At 52.7% G+C, this 24224-nt stretch overlaps 2 protein-coding genes across 3 annotated transcripts; both read right to left on the bottom strand.

Moving 5' to 3' along the window:
* Positions 1–989: 989 nt before the first annotated feature.
* On the bottom strand, positions 990–8314 carry LOC102568293 (ecto-ADP-ribosyltransferase 5). The gene is made up of 5 exons (XM_006259528.4): positions 7727–8314; positions 6885–7035; positions 3575–4298; positions 1600–1632; positions 990–1195 (listed from the first exon to the last, which is right to left on the bottom strand). The coding sequence occupies exons 2-5, from the start codon at positions 6945–6947 to the stop codon at positions 1077–1079; spliced, it is 939 nt and encodes a 312-aa protein (XP_006259590.1). The 5' UTR covers positions 6948–7035; positions 7727–8314; the 3' UTR covers positions 990–1076.
* A 4547-nt stretch (positions 8315–12861) lies between these two features.
* On the bottom strand, positions 12862–24191 carry LOC102570296 (ecto-ADP-ribosyltransferase 5). 2 transcript variants are annotated; one of them, XM_006259537.4, is made up of 5 exons: positions 23291–24191; positions 19225–19309; positions 15414–16125; positions 15149–15181; positions 12862–15028 (listed from the first exon to the last, which is right to left on the bottom strand). In XM_006259537.4, the coding sequence occupies exons 1-5, from the start codon at positions 23293–23295 to the stop codon at positions 14886–14888; spliced, it is 978 nt and encodes a 325-aa protein (XP_006259599.2). In that variant the 5' UTR covers positions 23296–24191; the 3' UTR covers positions 12862–14885. The 2 variants fall into 2 exon arrangements, with proteins under 2 accessions (XP_006259599.2, XP_019335708.1); XM_019480163.2 differs by lacking the exon at positions 23291–24191 and adding an exon at positions 22452–22946.
* Positions 24192–24224: the final 33 nt, after the last annotated feature.

Genomic DNA, 24224 nt, shown 5'->3' with positions numbered 1-24224 from the left:
CTGGAGGGGTTCAAGGAGAGCCACAGGTCTGGGATGATCTAGGTGCAGCGATGCCTGTGTGCTACTATGGGGATTTCCCAGGTTTTGGGCCTTTGCTGGTTGCTCCTGTTCTTTCTGCTCCACGTGTCAGGGGGTTTGTAAGCCTCCTTCAGAGACGCTGGGTGCAGGCTGCAGCCCAGCTGGGGATGGGGACTGGGCTGTGCCAATGCTTGTGCTGGGATCAACCCCACAGGGTCCTGGTTAGAGGGTCTTGCCCCTCTGCTTAGGGTCAGATTGACGGTGCATTTGGGGTCAAGAGGGGTTTTTCCCCCCTGGTCACATTGGTATGGACTGGGGGTAGGGGGGTTGCCTTCCTCTGCAGTGGGAGCACAGCCTCTGCCTGGGATCTCTAGCATCTACTTTATAGCAGCAGGACGTTGGTGGCCGCGTCCCCCTGCTTTCCCTGTGGCAGGGTGGGATGATGCCTGGTGCTGTGGGTGCACCCTCCCCACCTGCGGGGTGCTCTGGCTGGGATCTGCTCGGGGCTGTGTAGCTGTGGGGGGCTGGAGGGGGCTTCTAGGTCAGGTTGTTGTCTGCAAACTCAGGGGACTTGCCTGTAGTCTGGGCAATGCTTCCCTGTCCCATGCTCCCACCCCTCTCACCCGAATTCGGTGCTGAGCACCACCCGATCACACGGGCAACTTTGGTCCCTCCAAAACGCTGTTTTGGGGTGAATTTAGCACATCCAAAGGCCAAAACATTGCTTCTGGCACCACCTTTGCCATCCAGTCCATCTCATCCCAGCTCCTTGGGTGTTAATCCAGCTAGAGGCGTGGTGCACCCCAGCCTCACCCTGCCCTGCTGTGCAGCACATCTGCCTGCAGCTGGGCTTGCGCTGGCGTGAAGTGGGTGACAGCTGGACTCCATGCCCACGGCTCCATGGGGGTGTGGGTGGCACCTCCTGCCCGCTGCCCCCTCTGCACAGCAAAGCAGATCTGCGAGCTCCTGGCCACTGGTCCCGGCAGAGAGAGACCAGCTGAGCCCCAGGGCGAGCCAGCCATCGTGCCACCCTTTATTGGAAAAGTAGAGAGACTATTTTACAGAGCCCAGAGGAGCCCGGAGTGGGTGGTCAATGTCCAGGTGCCCACGTGGATCAGGACGACGAGGCCCCCCAGCCGCCACGGACGCATCTCACCGCACAGCCAGCAGCAGCTTCCTGTCCCAAAGGAAGGGAAACACGTGAGCCCCTTGTCACCTGGATGAACGCGTGGTGCCTAAACCCACTAGCAGGCCCAAACACCTTGCCCTGAGCTCCAGCCCCCAAGTTGCATCCAGGAAGCAATGGCATTGGAAAGGGTACAGAGATGGGCAACCCCGATGCTCGGCCATATGGAGTGGTGGCTAGACCAGGGGACACTGGCAATGCCCAGGGCTCTTCATTTAGGATTGGGATGATGGAGTTGGGGCCGGTCCTGCTTGAAGCAGGGGGTTGCACTAGATGTGACCTCTTGGGGTCCCTTCCAACCCTCGCTGTCTATGAGGTGTGAAGCAAGAGAGGAGGAACTGGTGCTCACCACATCCCGGAGCAGAGGGAGAGGGATGGAGAGGGGAGCATCTTACCTGAGTGATCAGTGCAGGATGGGGACTTCTCTCCTGAAAGGCAAAGAAAGATGATGTTGGTTACCCATGGGACCTTTTCATGCCCTAGGCCGTGCACCCTGGGACCGGGGCAGCCCCGCGGATCTTCCCTTGCCCTGGCTGGTTTGTTCTGAGCTCCGGGCCAGGCTTGTCTTCAAAAGCAAGCCAGGCCTGGTGCTCAAAGTCATCAGGCTCTGAACTCCCATTGGAGACCTCAAAAACGAGGTGCCTAAATCCCCTGTGTGGGTCTGGCTGCTGGCACCTAAGTCTCTTCTGAAAGTCCTCCCAGACACCCCCTGCATGTCCAGGTGTCGGAGCGCCCGTTGAGATGTCAGGTCCCCGCAGTGCATGGGGAGGATCCTAGAGAAGTGGGGCTGGCAGGGAGCTGCAGACCTCACATCGAGTGCAACCCCTGCTTGAGGCAGGATCAGCCCCGTCCAAACAAGAGCCAGTCCTAGAAGGGAGAGTCCCAGTCCTAGAAGGGAGAGTGTACTTCTGCTGTGCGTGAAACCACATGGATGCAATGCACGCTTCCTGATACAGATGGCGTGTCACGAGGCAAGCATGAAGCTGGGAAGGGTCAGCCTTGCTGCCTGGAGCCTGGTGTGGGCACCGCTGGCCGTGTGGACGGGAGTGTCACGTAATCACAGAAAATGAGGGTTGGAAGGGACCTCACGCGGTCACATCGTGTCCACCCCCCTGCTCAAAGCAGGACCAGCCCCAACTGCATCATCCCAGCCAAGGCTTTGTCTACCCAGGTCTTAAACACCTCCAAGGATGGAGACTCCACCACCTCTCTGGGTAACCTGTTCCAGTGCTTCACCACCCTCCTGGTGAGACAGTTTTTCCTAATATCCAACTTCAACTTCCCTTGCTGCACCTTGATCCCATTGCTCCTTGTCCCGTCACCTGCCACCACTGAGTCTAGCCCCATCCTTTTTGCAACCACCCTTCAGAGAGTCAAAAGCTGCTATCAGTGGAGTAGCACTGATACGAATTCTCGTTTCACATGCTCGTGTGACTGTTTTCCACCCCCGGCCCCGTGCCTTGTGCAGAACATGGTGGGCATGACTGGCCGGAGCACGTTGCCAGCTAGCCTGGCTGTCACGAGGGCAAAACCTGGTGCATGACCGGCTTCATTTGTAGTATATTAAATGTGCATCCCTGCTGCTGCTGCTCTGTACAGCCCAGGAGGTGCACGTGCTTGTTCTGCAATACAGGTAATGGAGGGTGCAACACATGTCCTGGTCTGAACCCATGTATGCAATCGTGCCCAGCTGCTCCAGTGCCATCCTGATGGCTAATGGGATTAGAGTCTGCTCCTTTCTGTAGTCCCTGCTTCCCTTTGCAAAGTGGCTGGTGCAAACCCCAGGGCTCCAGCTTCAACCTTGGGGCCTCAGGATGAGCAGGGATGGATGAGCACAATGATCTCGTCTTGATGGGGGCAGGGCAGGGGACCTGGAGTTGGCCCATTGCTCAGAGCTGAATTTCACCCTCGGTCCATAAATGAGATGAACCAGACCCAGGTCCCGGTGGGAGCCTCCTGCTCAGGGCAAGGCTTAATGCATTACTCTCTCCTTGGTCTGGACCACTTTCAGGATCACCTCCCAGTTTGCACCAGTTCTGCTGACCCTGTGCAGGGGGCTGGGGGCTCAAGCCTGACTACAGGGGGGAAGGAGGGGAGATCATAGGATCCTAGAGCAGTGGGGCTGGAAGGGACTAATTCAACCCCCTGCCCGAGGCAGGATCCCTGTGGCAGGGTGGGGTGTGATGCCTGGTGCTGTGCCGGGGGTGCCTATAGTTTTGCTCAGAGGTTGGACAATGGGTTTGCCTGGGGGATGGTTTGGACGGGGCTGAAAAGCTTTCTGCAATCGCTGCCTCCTCCCTCACCAGCGTCCCCGGCTCCTCGCTCCCCGAGGCAACCCCGGGCGCGGGTCCCAGCCCGCCAGGCACTCACCGCCCAGGTAGGCGCAGTTGAAGTGGCTGCAGGTGCGGTTGGTGCTGCGCAGCACCAAGACGTTGCCGTCTCCCTGCCGGGTGACGTTGGACACAGCGAACACCTCGCTGGGGGGGATCAGCACCTCCTTCTCGAAGGGGAAGCTGGAGAGTGCCTCGATGTGGGCCCCGAAGCAGGAGTGCAGGATGAAGAACGTGGCGTTGCCGTAGCCCCGAGAGACCGCGGCGTCCAGGGACGAGGAGGTGAACTGTCCGAACCGGACCGGGCCTGCCCCGGGTGGGCTGAAGCGGATGGAGCGGACCCCCCGGTAGAGCTGGTTGAGGTACGTGCGCCCACAGTCCTCCCGCAGCAGCTGCAAGGCTCTGCTCAGGTAATAGTGCAGGGCCTTGAAGGGGAAGGTGCGCAGGTAGGTGTCTCGGGACACCCCCGCCTCTCGCACCGCTGTATTCAGTTCCCGGTAAAGCGGCTGGACGGAGTCCGTGTAGACCAGGATGGCGATGCCGTGCACGTCCCGAAACCCCGCAGGCAGATGCAGCCCTTTTCTCTTTTCAGTCCAGACGGCCGACAGGTTCGTCCACATCCCGTCCAGCAGCGGATGTCTGGCTCTTTCCTCCTGCAGCAGCCGCGGAGCCACGGACGCCTCCATTTCCTCCGTGCACCCGATGTACTGGTCATCGAAGGAGTCGGGCGCCATCCCCATCTGCAGGGACTTCTGGCTTCTCACCTGTGAGGGGGACAAGAGCAGCCGTTGGCTTTGGTTGACCGCAGCATCGCCTTCACCTCCAGGAAAACGAGAGGCCTCCTTTCCTTGGGAAGAGCTGTGCTTGGTCCCTCACCCACCCCACCCACCCCCTCTTTGGAGAGCAGATGTGGCCACAACCCACCAGAAGCACAAAGGAGCCAGACAGTGGCTTCAGAAGCAAGAATGGTTTAATATTCACCGACAGGAGCTTTGTCTGGTGCAAAGTGAAGGCCGATCGACAGCTCCCCCTGCTTTCCCACCCTGCAAACCTCACTTGTATCTAAACCCCTGGAAACCAGGACATAAAGGGTGCATCTACACATGTTGATTTAAGACACATTAGCCATTTTTAAAGTGCATTAACAACAAAGGTCTACATGTGCACGCCCTTAATGTTCCTTAAAAATGGCAATTATAGACTATTCATGCCTAAATTAGATCTCTGCAAAAGCAGAGATCAAATTTAGGTGCAAGTAGCTGAAGTGCCTTAATGCACGTGTCAGTGGGTTAAGGCACATTAGCGCTGTGTATGTTGACTGACGTTGGACTAACTTGAGTCCGAAGTTGGTTCGCACACTGCGTTAATGAGCCTTAGTGAGTGCATGTGTAGACACGCGCCTAAATTGCCTTAATGCTCATTAAGTTTAGGTGCGCATAAAAGAACTTGTAGATGCGTCAAAGAGTTCAAATCCATGGCAGCACCTTGAACTCTACCCCTGCGGGCGGGGGAAGCTGAGGGTACATTTAAGGCACATCTCAGCCAGAGCTATCCTGAAATGGGAAGGGACTGACAAGAATCTGCTATGGGAGGCTTGCTGTTTTCCCTGAAGGCACTATCCAACTTGAGCTGGCACGGGGACTTTAAAGCACTTTAAACACTGCTTAAAGTGTCTTGAGCCTATTTTAACAAACGACTTCCTGTCCGTGGAGTGGCAGGACGTTGGCCATGCCATCGCCCCACTTTGATGTTTCAGGCACTGGTCCTGGTAGTTGTGGGGGAAGTTTCAGTCCCGAAGTGTTTCAGACCAGGGGTCCGAATGTTTTTACCCCTCCGGACTCCTATTTGAAGTCTCCGGGTTTATCTTGCGACTCATGTTTGCCCACCCAGCAGGGCTGACACTGCATGGGACCCCATGGCACCCTCGATGTGGTGTAACATGATGCTCTGTGACTGTAGGATGTTGTGAACTACTTGCTCAAAACATGGGTCTCTCACCCGATGCCAGGCTGCCGGGAGACAGAGCAGCTCCCAGGACTATTTGAGCCAGAGCGTGGTGTTTCAAAGGGCTTGGGAAAATCAGCTCGTCACCAAAATGCTTCTAAGAAAGGCATTGGGGGTTGGATTACCGACTCTGAATAATAAAGAATCATCCACCTCTTTGCAGGGATGTCGTCCCAAGCGCTAATGAGTTTGGCTGGATTAACACAGTAGGGAAACCTCTTGCTGGGGGCATTGCTACAGAGACTGGGTTTCAAAACTGTGTTGAACCCAGCCAGCCAGCTTATGCAAGTCTCTGACTTTAAAGATTGTGCTTTGCTGGAAATCTTCTGGTTTCAGGAGGTCGCAGGCATGTGTTTGTGGGATGGGGCTTGCCTGTTCCCACACAGCACCTGCTAGTGCCATTTATTGCTCTGGCAGCTGTCTGCAGAGTCCGGCGTCCTTTCCCTTGGCACCTCAACCGCTGTGACTGTGTCTGTCACCTTGCGTGCAAACTCTGTGCAGGGAACAAGACGTCCAGAAACCCGCAGACCTCGACCCGCGGCTGAGCCGGCCGGGCACTAAGAGTGCAAGCGAGGGTGGAGGGACACGAGCTAAGAGCATGAAAGCTGCTATGGACTGGCTCAGACCATGGGTCCGTCTTGCCCAGTCTCCTGTGTCACACGGTTGCAGAGAGCGGAGGCTGGAAGAGAGGGACCGGGGCGAACCTTTAAATAAACTACACTGGTCCTGGTGGCAGCCCAATTATGGCAGCGCACAGCTTGCCACGGGCTAATGGAGCTGGCTCTGGGACAGAGGAGCAGGAGTGGGCACCTGGAAGGGGACATGACCAGAGCTGCAGTGGAGCAAATGCATTCAAGCCCGGGGACCTGCGAACCTCTCTGCCCCCGAAGGAACCAGTGCATGAAACGGCAGGCCCTGCAGCAAGACATCTCTCCAGGCAGGGGCGAAATCCGGGGACTGGTGAACGGCAAATGCCGCTGCTCTATTTGTAAATGGGAAAAAGTGACCGGGCAGCTGGAGTCCTGTGACTCTGACTCAGGAGCAGGGGAGGTGGCAAACGATTGAAGACGCGGAGGCCAAGGGAAACGGGGCTGTTGCAGGGGGAGGGGTTTCCCTGGGGCACAAAGCACCGGACTCACCCGCTAGCAACCTCGACCAGAGGCTCTCATTTATCTGGGCTCTAATGCTTCCACTAATGGACTTAGTGCAAATAGGAGGAGGTGCGGGTGCAAGGGGGGTGAGATGCCCTTGTCTGTCACAGCAGGGGACTGGGTTTGAGCTTCCCTCAGCTTGGCTAGGGTGGGATATGGGACAGACACAGGGAAGTGCTGGGTAAATCCAGTTACCTGAGGCATCTGTGAGCAGCTCAGCACCCAGAGAAACGTCGCGGCCAGCGCCACCCTCTTCATTTCCCCGTCCACCTGCAAGGGCCGGAGGCAGAGCCAGCAAGTGGACGAGTGCAACAGAGGAAACAGCCTCGCTGGGGCTTTCTGGGATCTGCAGAAGGTGGAGGAGTGATTATTGTTTTTAAAAATTTAATTAGCGGATGCAAATCTGCAAAGCCAAGCAATAGCAAGAAAGAGATTGCAAACATCTTGCTCTGAGCACAGATGCGTCTGATTAGCGGCAGGCCCCCAGGGCTGACTGGACACCAGCAATGAGCAGTTCATGACTTTCCTGACCCCCTAACAGAGCCTCTGCAAGCTCAGGCAGGAAACCAGCCATTTCAGGGTGGTCTGAGCTTTGCTTGCAGGGAAAGGGAGGTGGGAGGGGGTGCCTGGCTTTCTCCGGACAGCTGCATGCTCCCGGCAAGCTGGGATCTGACGACTGAGCTGCGTGTCTGGTACCGGGGTGGTGGGGGGACTCTGAGCCCCCGCGGGAGCTGCTTTGCCTGCTTCTGTTACCTTCCTCCGGGAAAAAACAAGCCTGAGTTTTCCAAGCATTGTGGGCCCCTGCAAATGGGCCCTTCTTGGCCACAGCCGGGGTGCTGTTACGTCCAGGAGCATGGGGGGCATCTCTGGAGATGCCACAGTGGCAAATTTGGGCACCAGCAACGGGCAGGGGACAGAGCCCACCTGGAGAGCAGGGTGAACGAGCCTGCCCTGACCTCTCCGGCTCAGCGTCCCGGCTGGCACGCGGACAGCCAGCCCAGACCCGATCTCTCCCCAGGGCTGCGGGAAACACGTACCCGTAATGCTGCCGGTGCCTGGCTTCTCCGACATGCAGCTCTCCCCCCCACTTCGCAGATCAGTGTGCAGCTTGCTTTCCCAGCTGCAGTCGGACTCTGGACTCTCCGCGTCTCGACACAAACAGCTGGCAGAGAGTCGAGGAAGTAGCCGGCGGGGCGGAGAGGGGGCGGCTGAGGTTTCCCTTCAAGGCTTGGGACCCATCCTGACTCACTGCGGGGCTGGTGGTGGGGCTGGGCAGCCCGGACATGCCTCTTTTTGTGGTCTGCCTGCCAGGCTTTGAAGCCCGTTGACCCAGCCCTGCATGCTCCTCTCCCAGGGGACAGAGCGATCACGCATTGCATGCGGAGAAGAGGCCGCTCTCTATCCCGTTGCTCCACCGCCGGGATCTGCTGATCGCTGAAGGATCCCCCTCCTTGTCACCATGCGTGGGCAGCGCTGGCAGCTTGGCTTGCAGCTCTGGAGGGCCTGCACCCCCTTCACCCCCACGCTGGCAGTCCTGCCTGCGCTCCCTCTCTGCAGACACGGCTCTAGCTTCCCACGGCACCTGCCAGCACCTTCCAGCCCTTGCCCAGCGTCCCGGGGGAAAAGGCACCGCCAAGGGTGGAACTAGTATTTTGGAAAGGGAGGCGGGGTGCAGAGGATTTAGCACATCATCACATGCAACACAACACCTATTTTCTCCAGTTAAAGAGAAACTAGAAGATTTACTGACGTGCTGGAGGGGGGCAAGTGCTGGATTATTCAATTCAAGATTAAAGCAACAACCAGTATAACTATTGGATTGCGCATTAATATACTAGAGTCTGTCTGCCTGTCTGTCTCTCTTTCTAAAAACCCACAAAAAAGGCAAAAAATAGCCAAGGGCTCTTGTCTCATTAGTCCTGTAGTCATTATAGTTAAACACACTTCTGTTATTCATTTTCCTAAAGCTAAACCCAGCCTTCTTGAGCATCTTCTCCAATACCTCAGCGGCAGTCATGTCTACACCTGAGTTACTATGGCTGCGTCTGAGTTAAGGTTTTTCGCTAGAGCTAAAAACAGACGGCAGGGCTGTGAAATAGAGGAGGGATGTTCCCAGGCATGGTGAACAGATAGCAACATTGCCGAAGAAATGATGACTGGTGAAACAACAAGACCATGAAGAAGGAGAGAGGGTGGCGTGGAGAGAGAGATTAGCAGGAATCAGGGAAATGATAACAAGCTCTGAAGTCAGTTGACTCCGTCAGCACCGCCCAGGTCGATGTGCCCTTCCCAGGTTGTTGTTTTTAACCTTTGGGTGAAGCAGGAATCAAAGCGGGGTGTGACTTTACCTCTGCATGGACCCACCCCTGGGCACTGCATTGACCCTAGCGAGGCGAGGGGTGGGGGGGGCACCGGGCTGGGGACTGAGAGCCACTGTGTGTGCAAGGGGCACACGCTCGCACTGCTGAAGCCCTCCAGCATCTTGGAGGGGGACAGTGGCTTCACACCCACGCTCTCCAAGCTGCTGTCTGTGGGCACCTATGCACACGATGGACCTCTGCTCGGATGCATGCTAATTGCAGAAGCAATTAATTGAGTCGGCTGGACCGTGGTAATTAGCACGCTCTAGCAGCCTCCGCATCCTGTGCATTCAGTGTCCCTGCATTTCAAAATGGTCGTTCCTCAAGGGAGCGATCCTACGGGTGCAGAAGGAGACGATCCCATTGCAAAGGAAAGGGGGCAAAGGGGCCAAGAAGCCCTCTTGGCTGAAAAGGGAAATCCAGGAAAGCCTAAAGGCAAAGAAGGAGGCATACAGGCTGTGGAAACAAGGGGTAGCTACCAAGGAGGAGTATACCTTCCTGGCTCACACTTGCAGGGAGGCAGTCAGAAAGGCCAAAGCAGCAATGGAAGTTAGGCTGGTGACCAAAATTAAAGACAACCAAAAGTCCTTCAGGTCCATAGGGAGCAAAAAGAAGGCGCAGCGTACCATAGGACCCTTACAGGACTGTCTAGGGCAATTGGTGACAGATAGGAGGGACAAGTCTGAACTCTTCAATGAGTTTTTTTGCCTCTGTATTCCTGTACACGGAGCAAGACAAATCTCCTAATTGCAGACAGGCACAGGAGGAACACCAGCCAAGTAAAGGGACACTTGGAGGGGCTGAATGTCAGCAGGCCTGGATGATCTTCGTCCCAGGGTGCTGAAGGAACTGGCTGTCATAGCAGAGCCGCTGGCACGGCTGTTTGAGCTCTCGTGGTGCTCAGGTCAGGTCCCCGAGGACTGGAAAAGGGCCATAGTAGTCCCTATTTTCAAGAAGGAGAGGAAGGAGAATCTAGGTAATTATAGGCTGGCTATTCTCACTTCTATGCTTGGGAAAACCTTTGAAGAAATTATCAAGGATCACATTTGTGGGAGCCCAGCAGGAAAAATAATGCTGAAGGGCAACCAGCACGGACTCATAGCAGGTAGATCCTGCCTGACTGACCTTGTTTCTTTTTATAACCAGGTACAAAATGCTTAGATGCAGGAGTTGAGGTAGATGTCACCTACCTGGATTTTAGGAAGGCCTTCGATACAGTATCTCATCCTATTTTCATAAATAAACTGAGAGGCTGTGAGGTAGATGATTACATGGTCAAGTGGGTGGCAAATTGTCTTAAGGGTTGCACCCAGTGAGCGATGGTGGATGGGTAGGTATTGAGCTGGAAAGATGTGGGCAGTGGGGTCCCGCAGGGCTCGGTCCTTGGACTGGTGCTATTCAAGGTTTTCATCAGCGACTTGGATGAGGGCATGGAGAGCACCCTGTCCAAATTCGTGGATGACACCAAATGATGGGGTAAAGTTAACATGCTATTGGGAAGGGATTGAGTCCAGGCAGACCTGGACAGGTTGGAGAAGCGGGCAGAAAAAGAGTAGGATGCAGCTCAACAAAGACAAGTGCAAAGTGCGGCACCTGGGGAGAAGGACTCACCAACACACCTGTAGGATGAGGGAGGACCTTCTCAGCAGCACAGCAGCAGAAAGGGATCCTGGAGCCAATGCTGACTCCTAGATGAACATGTGTCATCTATGTGATGAAGCGATCAGTAAAGCTAACCGCACTTTATCATGCATTAGCAAGTGCATGATGAACAGGTCCAGGGAGGTGATGCTTCCCCTCTATGCGACACTGGTCAGGCCGCAGGTGGAGTACTGCGTCCAGGTCTGGGTGCTGCACTTCAGGAGGGATGTGGACAACATGGAGAGGGTCCAGAGAAGGCCACTCGTATGGTCGGGGGCCATGAGGAGAGATTGAGGGGCCTGACTCTCTTCAGACTCTGCAAGAGAAGGCGGAGAGGGGATCTGGTGGCTGTCTACAAATTCATCAAGGGGGCAGCAAGGAATAGGAGATGCTTTATTTACCAGGGCACGCCCTGGAGTAACTAGGAACAATGGCCACACTGACGGAGAGCAGATTGAGGTTGGACATCCAGAAGAACTTCATGGGTAGGGTTGCCAAAATCTGGACTGGGCTCCCAAGGGTGGCTCTCCCCTACCTGGGGGTCTGTAAGAGGAGGCTGGACATGCACCTGGCTGGGGTCATCTGACCCCAGCGCTCTTTCCTGCCCGGGGCAGGGGGTTGGACTCAATGTCTAGTGAGGTCCCTTCCGACCCAGACATCTGTGAAGGAGAAGCCAGGAGGACAGAGTGAGAATGGCGTTTCAGGAATTTAAGGAATGACTGCTTTCCAGGTTGCAACCTGATCTCAGAGAGTGCCTGAGGTCAGTGCTTTAAAGAAGGGCAGTGCTGTGGTCTGTTTGTGCTGAGTAAAATAACCATCCTGGGTGCAATAGGAAGCCAGCAGCAGGGAGAATTAACCATTGTGCTAGACACTGTGAATGTTTGCCACGGAAGTAGAGCCTAATGAGTGGGCTGCTTTGCAGGGGCTGGTCATGTGCTTGTGCAACACAGTGTGTCAGAAGCAGTGGTGCGTGTTTGCTCTGTGCCTGTGGTGCAAGGCAGCGAGACTGTTGGAAGTGGGAGTGTGTGCACTCTCATTGGTGACGGGGGTGAGAAATGTCTTTGCTACCCTCCCTCTCCCCGCTGTCTAGGAGTAGTGTGGATTTCCTAGAAAGGAAAGTGTTAATAGCTTGTTAAGGCAAAAAAAAAAAGTGTTGATAAGTGTGCAGCTATTAAGGTTTTTGCTGTAATCGATAGGGTTAATCAAGACAAGTGAACAAAGGCGTTTCCTGAGGTTTGGGCAGAGAAAGAGTTCAAACGTGGCAAGATCCAGGTGGGTGTCTTGTTTGAGGGACCGAGCCCTCCTCCACCAAGGCAGTGTAAACATTCACTAGAGGATGAAATCGGATTATAACCCACAACAGATAGTTTGGTTTGCTAGGGAGCGGCAACACAGATGCCAAGGGTGCAACTAACTCCCTGATCTGGTCTCTCTGAAGGCAGACGGGAAAACCTGGAAACTACAGTGGGCTTTGAAGCTTTGAATGCAATAACAAGGGTTGTAGCAGAGTACCCTGAATTTCTAGCTATAGCAGGAGGGCTAAAATGGTTTTCAATGGCCAATGTCATTTCTATTTATTTTTTGCTACGTCCTTGGCACAAAAAGTGCCGGTATCACTTTGAGTTTATATTCAGGGAACAACAGTATTGTTTTATCCAAGTATCCTAAAGAGTTCACAATGCCCAGCAATAAGAATGGGAAAAAGCTTTCTAGGCAGAAATTCTGAAGGAGAAATTGTCCCGCTAAAGGAAAAACTCATCTTTAAAATGGCAATGTGGTTAAAATTGTAGGAAGGGTATTGGCATTCCACAATCCCACATTTAAAACAATTGTAAAGGTCCCAATTGCAATTGCCAAAATGGTGCAATGGGCCATTGAAAACAGTAAAATAAATATGGATGATCCTTGACGTTCAATATGTATAAAAAGCACCCCCCGCCAAAAATTGCAGTGATGTGTACATTGCCATTGCACATGTTAGCACTGAGGTATGAATCATATTTCACTGAATAATGTGAATAATGAAAAATATGAATAATATTTCACTGAATAATGAAAAATATGAATAATATTTCACTGCGAGGAGTTTTCCTTGAATGGTTTGTATGTCGGTAGCAAAGATGACTGATAGACCATGAGGCCTCGTTACCATCCACAGACTCAACAGCATCTTCCTCACCGAAGCAATAGCTTTATTACTACAACAAAAAATTATCTTGTCTGTTTTGTGTTGTTTGGTTTGGTTGGTTTATTTAAGTTGTCAAGAGCTTAAATGCATATGAATATCATGAAGATGTGATAAAACCTGTTGGTAATTCCCCCTCTAAAAATTGAATTTATGTGTGGATCCCAGACCAGGACACTTGGGTCCAGCTTGGACTGGAAAGTTGTCCTAATATTTGAAACGAAGGGCAGCAATTCATACGAAAGTCTCAAGTTGTAGATAAGGTTCCTTGGGTGAATTTGATATCTTTTATTAGACCAACCCAAATGGTTGGAGAATAGTTGTAGATGCCACTTGTTTAGCAAAATGGCATCTATTAAAAAGTAGGGTGTGTATTTTTAGCAAACAACTTGATGAAATGTTTTCAAGGCTATTAAAAGAATCTCATTGATATTGAAATGCTATTTATAATACCAACATACCAGGATTTGTGTGGAAAGCTGCATTAACTTATTGTTTAAAAAAAGAAAAACAAGAACCTGCAGAGTTGATGGTTCCCTAAACCTTGGACCTCTGTGTTTAAAAGATGGTTAAAAACAAAGCTAAATTTGGCTCGGCAATGGCGTAGTGTTACCTGGGTAGCCGTGACAGATTGAAAGGTAGCTCCGCCTGTTGCAGTCTGAATTATCGAAGGATTTATTTACTATCGATTGGCCAACACAAGGGAAAAAAAAACCCCTTGGTCGTACATATGCCATCTGAAAAGGCACACAGGTTCTGTGGTACATGACAAATGCAATCATGCAACCCCCCCCGGGCCTTGAGTCTCATGTGAGAGATTAACGAGCGTCTGTCTGATGCCACCGTATTTCAGGGAACAAGGAGGGAAGTGTAGCGGGCAAACTGAGTTGTGCTAAGGCTCTTAGCCACAGTCCAGGCTTTGCAGGAACTAAGCAATAAAACTGAACAGAGTGCCTTCTGTGGCACTGGGAGATGCGAGTGCTGTGACTGGTGTGCTAGGTGAGCAAGGCACAACCGTCTCCTTATCAGAAATGTGCTTGGCACCGTGCCAGGGGACTGGACAATTTGGGATGAGGAAGTTAGAAAAGTAATGAAAAACAAAGAAAAAGGGTGTTAGCATGCAGTGATCTGGGAGGACAGACACCGCTGCTTGCAGCCCTGCTTGAGCAGGCCTGGTACCACCCAAAGGTTACCACTGCAATGTCTAAAGAGCCACTTGCCAGGTTGTATTATGGGGAGGAAACGTGTAATAGTATTAGGGGTTACTATTCAATTATTGGACGAGTTGCCATGTCAACCCTTGGCGGGCTCTGGCAAAAAGAAATCCTATTCATCACACAGTGACATGCAAAAAGCCAGTATTTCTCTCTGGATCCAGCTCTGGTGCTGGTAGACCCCGTTTCTGTATTGCACAGGCTGATTCAGTAGAAGAGCAGCAAAGTCCTGATGAGTTATTACCGCATAGACAGGTTTACGCACCACCTCAATGTGGTTATCTTAAGCAAAGCTGGATACAAGCATTCACCTTTGCTCGGACCTTCTCAACGTGTGTTTTAAAGGCAAGAGCCAGATCCGAAGTAATATTCAGGCCTGCTGGGTCCACACATTGAGTCATCTTTGACTCCAGCAGCTGTTGAGCCCGCGCTTCACCGCTCAGTTCCTGAGACGAAACGGGCCGACTAGTGTGCGTTGCCTGGCCTCCGAAAAGCATCCATCCCAGTTTTGTGAAGAACGTTCCCTTCTCCAATGGGACCTGGGTCATCTTCGTGAAGTGCTAGTTCTTCACCATCCTCAGTCGCAAGGCGGCATGGCGATTAACCGTGCCATTGGCAGTTAAGAGATCAACACTCATGATTAAGTCTCTTTGGTAGCCAACTTCAGCAGGTTGCATCGAATTGAATGCCTGCCTGGCTCGTGACCACCTGGTTCTGCGATCAGCGCTGGCTTGTTCCCTGGCGGAGTATGAAAAGTTCCCACCGTGGAAGTGTATGGCGCAGAAGTGAAATAGGTCTAGAGCTCACTGGACATGACAGTTTTCCTCTTGGTGTCCTGAGGGGGGCTATGTGAGTCTCTTGCCAGATGTTCAGCATCCTCATCCGAGTGCTGGTGCTGATGTTGCCCAGATGTTCCAGTGCTGGGAGCCGTATGAGGACCTGGATACACACAGACAGCAAACAGTTAACTCTCCTTGTTTCATGGTGTTTGTCTGGTCAAGCCGCTTCCCCCTGGAGGAAAGGGACTTTTCCTAGCAATGAAAACACAAAGGATCCTACCAGAGCGGTGAATGCATTCTGCCTTCTTCTCGTCTGCAAGGGAAACAGAGGGTTTTAGTTTAATGAATGGCAACTGTCCATCCCATGAGGACTATTCCACACACACGGACCAACGATGTGGATCTGGTCCATGGCCTGTGTGTCTCTACCAGCCCCGGTGACTATGTCTGTCTCTATCAACAAAGTTCTCTGCGGTTGCTTTTTTCAAATGCAACCAGACACACAACCCCCTGCAAGCGTTATGCACGCGCGGCCCAGTACTCACGCCCCAGGTAGGCACAGTTAAAGTGGCTGCAGGTCCGGTTGGTGCTTCGGAGGACAAAGCTGTTGTTCCTGTCTCCTGCATCCACACTGAAGATCTCATGGGTGGGGATGAGCACTTCCTCCTCTTCCTTATAATGCGAGAAGCGCACAATATTAACCCCGAAGCAGGTGTGGATGGTGAAGAAGGAATCGTCTCCAAATGCCTCAGCTATGTCTTTTTCCAACGAGGAGGAGGCAAAGTACCCAAACCTGATGGGACCAGCACCACTGCTCTGAAATATAACATCACGAATGCCCCTGTACACCGGCATGCTGTACATCACCTCACACTCCTCTCTCAGGAGCTGTAAAGCTCTTGTCAGGTAGTAATGAAAGGCTTTGAAATGGAAACCGGTGTTGTAGGCCATGGGAGAGGCACCGGCGGACCTCACGGCCTCATTAAACTCTTTGTGAAATTCATTGTCCGTGTAGGCTATGATCGCTCTCCCATGCTCTTCCTTAAAGTCACTGGGGAGAGTGGCGATCACATTTTTCTTTCTCTTCACTTTTTTCCATTTGCTTTCTGTTTTCTCCCAGGTGGTTTTCAATATCTTGGATATTTTCATCTCTCTCTCCATCAGGGCTGGTGCAATTTCTTCCATTTCCTCAGTGCACTCCATGTACTGGTCGTCAAAAGCATCGGGCATCATGTCCATCACTAACTCGCTTTTCATCTAGGGGAATAAAGCCAAGACAGATTTATTTCTGAGTGTGTGGCTGTAGAGCCCAGAGGGCCCAGCTAGGCTCTGGGGCCCACAGATGGCAAAATATAGCTTCTGCTCCATCAAAAGCACACAGTTTAAATAGGAAAAGTCTGGCTCCTTGGGAGGCCTTGGCCTGTCTACTATAGGCCTCACTGGAGCACAGATTGGTGCAACCATTAAGCAGTGCATATAGGAATCATACAGAGGCCCACTAGCAGCATGAACCAAAGTAGGCTTCACTGACAGCTTGGATCTTGGTGACTTGAAGGCAGACTATATAGGACCAAAGCAGAAATGACAGGCAAGTGAGGAATATTAGCATCCAGGCATATCAGAAGGCCAGTGGATGGAAAGCAAAGGATAAGATGGGTAGAAGACACCAAAACAGAGCTCACAGTGTCCTGGTAAGCAGGTCTCCCCATCTGGCATGAAGGTCCCAATGTTTGGTGAAAACTGGATGTGAATGAAGTCACCTAAACACACGTGGTGATCGGTGAGAAAGAGGAGCTGTTTGCTGCAAACAGAAAGTTGTTCTGATGGATACATGCAAGAGGACCTGGGAACCCTAAATACTTTGCCCTGAGCTAGGGGCCTGCTTTATACTGGTACCACGCTCAACAGCTAAACCTGGGTAGCGCCAGACCTGAATAGGGACATGAAGTTAGTGTCTAGTCTTGTGTGTGAGCAAGCAAACTCAAGGGAGCCCTTGTTGCTAAGAAATGGAGCTCATGGTCTCTGTATTACAACTAATGAGGTTATTAGGAGAAGCTGTAGTATAACATTAGGAAGAACTTCTTCACAGTTCGAGTGGCCAAGGTCTGGAACAGGCTCCCAAGGGAGGTGGTGCTCTCCCCTACCCTGGGGGTCTTCAAGAGGAGGTTAGACGAGTATCTAGCTGGGGTCATCTAGACCCAGCACTCTTTCCTGCTTATGCAGGGGGTCGGACTCGATGATCTATTGAGGTCCCTTCCGACCCTAACATCTACAAATCTATGAATCTATGAATCCCCAATGGTACCCTGAGGGCATGTCTACATGTGCATTAATGCACTTTTCCTAATGTGCATTAAATACCTCCACTATAAGTGCCTCATATTGGAATATAAATTAAGTACCTCCAGTATGAGGTACTAAATAAATGAGCACTAGGCTGCAATAATGCGCAGTAGCACAAGCACGTGCTTTTTAGGTGATGCTTAATGCACAGCAGCCTGTTCCACTGCATTTTAGTGTATTAGCACGGTTTTTTACTAGTCGCTGTAATGCAAAGTAGAATAGGCTAATGCACATTAAAGTGCATGTGTAGACACTCCCTGAGAGGCCACCCAAGCAGAGGGAGCCTGACATAACCAGTACTACTCCACCCCTCACCACACTCAATGGAGTCCAACACCAGTGGGGACCCTGGAGGAGCTGGGGACAGAACTCATGACTTCCCTGGGTCAGTGGGCATTGATCGGGTGCCAGACAGGCTGGCTGGGTACCCACTTTCTAATGGAAACCTAAGGAAGGTGGACTTCGTGCCAGCTGTATAATGGGAGCCTATGGGAGGTTGACCTGGTGCCCACTTTATACTGGAAGTCTATGGGAGGCTGACCTGGCTCCAGCTGTATAATGAAGGCCTAAATCATGTAGGGGATCCCACCTTCACTTCTCCTGGGCCTGGCCCCCCTTGGTAAAATGGGCTGAGCCAGATTGATGCACCAGCCATGGATATGGGCAGGAAAGGAAGGGGAAGAGGAAGATGGTGGAGCAGAAGGGATGTTGAAGGTCTGGGGTGGAAATGAGCTGGGGAAAGGGGCTGCGTACAGGGAGAGATGGAAGGGGACAAAAAAGATGTTGCGCGGGTGGAGAGGAGGGCTTGGGGGCATGGACAACAATTGGTGATAGACAGACAGACAATGGCTTGAGGAGGTCACATGTAATACTGGGGGCTGAGGTGGGGACAGAATTGAGGCTGTGGGCTTGGAAGGGCCAAGAGAAGGGGCCGTGGCCATGCTGAATCCCTGCTGGGGGCTGCGGCATAGAGAGGCAGGGCTGGCGGGGTTGGGGAAGACGATCAGCAAGCGGAGGATGGCTGGAGCGGCCCGGGGCAATCGAGGCAGACCCTGGTGTTGGGAGTGGTAGGTACGAGGGCATCGTTGCCTATGAGAGTGCATGCCTCTCTGACCCAGTTAGTCTCTAAGGTGCCATCCTGCCCTGCCAGTTGCCTGATTTCACATGGATGCTAGACGGCGTCCTGTGCTTAACAGAGCTCAGCCGCAGGCAAAGTGAAGGGGATGGCGTGTGCGCTGCATCAGGGAAGGTCGCACGTCAGCGGGGCGAGAGGGACCCGACAACGAGAAGGAAACAAGGAGCAGTTTCGTTGCACGGTGTTGTTCGCTGCTACTTTTGCAAGTGAACAAGAGCGGTGGAGATTCAGCGCCGTCCACTTCCCCGCCTTGGCGTCAGGTGGGGGTTGAATGGGAGACTCTCCCCCCTTGCTCCTGGGATCCAGTCACCCTCTCTGTCCCACCGGGTCAGCCTCGTGCTCCCCGTGTAGGGATGGCTGGAAGGGACACGACATATATACCGAAATGGCGAGGCCCGTCTCGCAGGGCTTGGCCTGGGGACCTCTTCCTCCTTAACACTGTCCTTATTGCAAGACCCAGCCGTGCGCTGGCAGCGTCTGCAGAGGACACGGAGCTGGGGGTCCCGCAGCTGAAGGGACGGGGTTGTTGCGTGGCAGGAGTCTGATAACAGTCGTGCTTTTTGGGGTCGATCCTGGGGACTTTGGCTATAAGCCAGGGACTTAGGGAAGGGATTCAGGTGTTTGATGTCCCTGTGATGGGGCTGAAAGGACATTCAACCTGAGCGTGGGAGCTGTAGAGATCCTGCCGCCTGCCCTGCAGAGGCCAGGAAGGGATTTTCCACCCCCCCGTAAATGCTGTATGTGACTTCTGGACTCCTGTTTGTATTCGTTTCCTCCATCCTGTGAAGGCCTGGGCACTGCTCACAACTGCTCCAGAGCCAGAAGTCAGTCTCACAGGGCTCAAACTGCAGAAAAGAGCTACTTGGAGAACATTTTACCTGTGGGCTCTCCAGGAGGGTTTGAAGATACAGCCATATTGCAACAGGCAGGAGCATCAAAACCGTTGCCGCTGTCATTGTGGAGCTGTAGAAAAATCCAACCGTCATGTGAGTGGAGGTTTTGGGGAAGGACAAAAACCTGTGCCCTTTCCATGACTTCACTGTCCGGCAGGAAATTGCTACCTCGTTATTTAGGTCTCGTGGGCCGTGGCCACGATTTCCCGCATGCTAAAACTGTGGTAGAGTTTCAAATTTAGATTTAAAAATAGGAACCAAATCTAACCAAGTATGAAAAATAGGAAACAAAAAAGCCTTGCCACCCTCCCACCCCATTGCTGCCTGGCTCTGCTCACAGTGAACGCAGCTGTTTGCCTACAGACATGCGTCAGGAAACCGTTCTGAATGCTACATGCCGATAAAGCCACGACCTTTTCCTGTTCGATCTGCAAACAGACAGTAGAAAGAGGCGATGCTTTGCATGTGGGATATGTAGCTGCAGTACTGTCTCCTTTGCTGTCTTTGCATGCGTTTGAAATGACAAGTCTCCCTTGGGAGTGAAGGGGCATCACACATCAGCAGAAGGAAGCAGTGAATTGCAGGGGCATCACAAGGGCGGGTCTAGGATTTTTTGCAAATGATGCGGTCACATCTAACACAACACATGTTTTCCTCCAAGAAAAGAAGGAACTGGGAAGTTTAGCCAGGGGCCTATGGCTAGATGATTCTGTTTAAAATGCAAACAAATACAAATCACTTTTCTTGGCAGGGACATTGCTTTGCTGTAGCATGTGTTAAATATTAAAACAACCACGACAGACTAGGCAAACACTACTCAAAAGATGCTGTTTCTCTAGTCCCGTTGTCTTTAGCATCAAAGGCACATCTCTTTCAGGTTCACAAAACAAAATGTAGCCTCCTAAGTGTCTTCATTTCTCCAGGCCTCATTTCCCCATTGGTAAAAGGGGACAGGTCTGTGTCTGTCCACTTCCCTTCTCCCCAGCCTGCTTGTGTTAATCTGGGAGCGCTGCAAGCTCGGCACGTTCCCCTCACTCACTGTTTGCACGGCCCCCAGCGCAATTCAACCCCCCATCTATAGCAAAGAGCCCTTCCTCAAATCTTGTCCAATGTCTCTCCTGACCGTACAGCTGGTCCAATAATAGATATCATCAAAAAAGCCCTTTTTTCTTGCATCTGTCCTGGACCAGCACAGCTACTATAACACTCTGATGCTACCAAAGACGTGGGAACTTAGGTGTGGATCCCACTGAAGCATGCACAAGAGCCCAGTGCCAGGCATCCTGGGATATTTTTCAGCTAAAATGGTGATTCTCAGCCAGTTTTGCAGCAGCTGGTTTGGGTCGGGGCTCTACATTGTGCCTCAGTCCTGGTTAGGGATTTACAGGGCTGATCTGCTTCTAACCCCGCTCTGAACATAATGCAAGTGTCACCTGATACTTAATGGATAGCAAAGAAATCAGCTATTTCGGGTTGCCCAAGATTTGCAACAGAAGGAAATAACAGCAGCGTTCCAGCGAGCTTCGGACACGTGGGGAGATTCAGCGTGCAAAAGCCATTGCAGAGGGAACCAACTTCCTCGCTGAGCAATGGACGGAGACAAAACTTTCCAGGAGGAAACCTCCCTGCAGCCCTCGGTTGACGTCATGCTGCTGTTGGCCACATCTGCTTAGCAGGAGAACATTGTTTAGGACTTACTGGAAATACTTAACTTGAAAAGGGCGTCTGTTGAAACAGCCCAGGCACTTGATTTGACTTGTGATAGCCCTCTTTGTTGATGGGCTTTCTATCAACTGCAGGCCATTTGGTCTCATTCAGGAAACAAAGAGCAAGGGGAATAAACACTTGGAGCCACATGCCAATACCCTGGGATCCTGCTGCCCTGCTTAATTAAATTATGTTAACAGAGCGCAGGGTAAAAGGAATGAGGAACTATGCAGAGAGGAGAGGACAATGCCTGGCACTGATATGAGAGGTTATCAGGAGGGAGGGAGGTAATTCCTCAAGGACGGGTCTTGGGATCAATCTTCCTCAACATTTGATCAAATACTTTGGCACAGAAAGTGGGGCGTAGGCTGGTGGAGCGAGCTGGGAGACACGAAGGAGGTTGAGAGAGGGACCTGGAAAAAGCAGATGCTCTTGAAGACAGGAAACCGTCTTTGTACTCCTTAAAAACAAACTATCTATCTAGCACTTGCAACCAGAATTTCTTTTGTAAGAGGAAGGGGATCAACGGGTAGCAAGAGAGAAGCCCGACCTGGGGTTTCTGGTTGATCTGGGCCTCCAGCGTGACGCAGCCACAAAAACCCCACTAATGCATGCACGTAGGAGTCGAATTATGGAGGAGCTCGGGGGGCTGAGCCTCCCGCAAAAGACAAGAGCCCCCCTGTAGGATTAAAAAATCATAACTGGGGGGGTCTCCAATTTTAGTCAGGCATTGCTCAACTTTTTTGGCAGAAACAACGTCATTCGAACCCGGCATGCACCAGGCGATGCGTTTCCAGCAGAGACAGGTACAGGTGAATGCTGTTGTACGATGACCCGGGGAGAGCTCGTCTGGACCAGGGCATGCCCTTCTGGGCGAGGAGGATGAACTCGCAGTGCGGCAGGTGCGGAGAAGGGCCTGGGCACTCCTCTCCGGCGATGGTCGCTCTGTTTTGGGGAGGAATTGGGGCCATGGCTCTGCAGCCCCTCAGCCTCTGCCGTGGGTCTGCCCGGGCTCTCATCTATTGCCTTGTTCTGTGGCTTTTAAATCCTGGGCTTTAAACCTGAGACAACTCTCTGCCCACACCCTGAGCTGCAGGCAGGGCGTGCAACTGTTCATGCAAATCGCTGGCTGCAGGGAGCCTGGTTTGAATAGACAGACAAGGGTCTTTGGGTAAAAATGTGATATCTTTGACTAGACCAACTAAATAGTTGGGAAAATGGTTCTTTGCAAGCTTTTGGGTACAAATGCCCTTCTTCAGGCATAAGGAGACCCCCAAAGCAGGTCCCTACTTAGCTTGGTCCTGCCCTCCCGTCCCCTCTCCCCCTCCCATAGCACCCTCCTGCCGCCTTTCACAAGGGACCCCGAGGCCACGATCCTTTCCTCAGTGATGGGCTTAGGATATAACCATGCCCACATGCCGGCTGGCTCCCTGGGGAAGCCGCTGAACCCAGCACCGGGGACGAGGAGCCAGGCCAGTGGCACAGCTCTTAATAGGAAAACTCACCAGTTTCCAGCCATGGGACCTTGTGACCAGTCGGCTGCAATGCAGCTGCAACCCAGGGCAGGGTTTCTCTCCTGTGCGTTCCCTTGTCGAGGCACAAATGCAACAGAAATGCCGACAGGGTGGGGCAAACCTTTATGGGGGCTGCAAGACCTGACTTCCCAGTGCCCGAGGTCCCCAGCAGGCTGCTGAGCAGAACAAAGGCGGCGAGGATTTCATACAAGAGCATATCGCAGGGAGCAGCCAGAGTTTGCATAAAGGACTTCTTTGCTCACTTTCGTTTTCGGGATGGCTGGGGCTGTTGAACAAAAAGGGCACGATCCAAACCCCACGGCCGTCCAGGGAGGCCTCTCTGGTTTCAGTTGACCTTGGCATCAGGCCCGTTCAGTGTGATGCTGACGGCAGGCAGGGGCGTGTGGGCACAGCTCCCAGGCCTCCAGCCGCCCCCACAAAACCACCCATTTCTAACCTTTGCTTCCAGCTCACAACTTGATATCTCCCTGTCCCAAAATCCTTTGCAATGACACAGCCAAATCAGAAACACCCTGGGCTGGGTGCCGACCTCAAATCCCAGTTAAACACCATCTTACTACAACTTTGGATCCTGCAGCTTTCTGCTTTTAATGCTCAGCAGCTGCACTGAGCTCTGAGCTAATGACCTGGACCAAACAGCCGGCGCCCCAGAACGGGGGTGTTGAAACAAATGAGATTTTTCAATTGCTTCAACACATGCCTTTTGTTTCTGGAGAAGTGTTTGCCACGGTCGAGTCTGTCTTGCCAAGCTATTCTGTCCTCCCTGTGTTTGGCGTGTGAGCAAACCCACCCCTCTGGTTAATACTTACGGCATTTGGTGACCAGGATGCCGTCGGCTGCTCTCTCCCCACTTGGCTTTGACTCCTGTTTCGCACCAGGTCTGCAAGCACGGTTCAGGGGATGCTCCCTAGGAACCGCTGAAGGTATACGGGACCTCGGCGTATTCCAGTCTAAAGTACAGCCAGGGATGGGTTTGACCTTCTTCCCCTTCGACTTGGCTTCTCTTGTCCTCTCTTTTTCTTTCTGTATCACTCCCTCTCCTCCGGTCTTCCGGCTCCGCGGCTGCATTATCACATGTGGCCTTTCCTCTACCATCGTGCTCTTTCCGCTGTCATTTTGCTTGCAAACCCCAAGCCTCCCAAGCAGAGCACCCTCTGAAACACTGATCATTCCTCTCCGGGGAGCTGCTGGGGCTTTGCGTGCCCCGCTGATCCGTAAGCCATGCTTTGCCCCCCCCGAGAGCAGCCTTTAGGCTACTGTACCAGGTCCCCAGACTGAGTTATCCCAAAGCAGGAGCATGCCTCTCCTCAAGCTGCACCAAAGGTCCCAAAGCCAAAGGCTGGCCTTGCAGGGTACCCGTGGCAGGAAAGGCAGCAAAGCAGGCGATTCATGGGAAGGTCAGAGCCAGGCAATAGCTAAACAAGCCCAGCAAAGTTGGAGAGAGGAGAAACAAAGGAAAAGCCCCATGCAGATGTCCAGGAAGCCTGGGGTGTGACTTTGAAGGGGTAAGGGGAAGCTGTAGTCAGCAGTGTCGACCGCACCAGTCACGAACACCCAGCGACAGGAACACCATCGCCGTACAACCGTGAAGCTAGCACAGCTGCAGGCGCAGGGGAGGAGGGTGTTTGCTGCAGGTTCAAGACAAGGCGCGGAGCCACAGTGGGGAGGAGACCCCAAAATGGGGATGTTGGCTCATTTCCACTCGCTGGAGAAACCCCAAGCACTGTCCCCTGCTCTGCATCT

The sequence above is a fragment of the Alligator mississippiensis genome, chromosome 1 (genome assembly GCF_030867095.1).
Source record: "Alligator mississippiensis isolate rAllMis1 chromosome 1, rAllMis1, whole genome shotgun sequence".
Classification (NCBI taxonomy): domain Eukaryota; kingdom Metazoa; phylum Chordata; order Crocodylia; family Alligatoridae; genus Alligator; species Alligator mississippiensis.
The sequence above is the reverse complement of the archived record's forward strand: the minus strand, read 5'-3'. Positions and strand labels throughout refer to the sequence as shown.

Coding starts and splice junctions, on each gene's coding strand:
- LOC102568293 (XM_006259528.4), bottom strand. CDS start 6,947: ATGAAGAGGGTGGCGCTGGCCGCGACGTTTCTCTGGGTGCTGAGCTGC. Junction 4,299..6,884: donor GCTGCTCACAGATGCCTCAG/GTAACTGGATTT, acceptor TCCCCCTCACAG/GTGAGAAGCCAGAAGTCCCT. Junction 1,196..1,599: donor ATCCTGCACTGATCACTCAG/GTAAGATGCTCC, acceptor CCTTTGGGACAG/GAAGCTGCTGCTGGCTGTGC.
- LOC102570296 (XM_019480163.2), bottom strand. Junction 15,182..15,413: donor TAACTGTGCCTACCTGGGGC/GTGAGTACTGGG, acceptor TTTCCCTTGCAG/ACGAGAAGAAGGCAGAATGC. Junction 15,029..15,148: donor AGAATGCATTCACCGCTCTG/GTAGGATCCTTT, acceptor GTGTGTATCCAG/GTCCTCATACGGCTCCCAGC.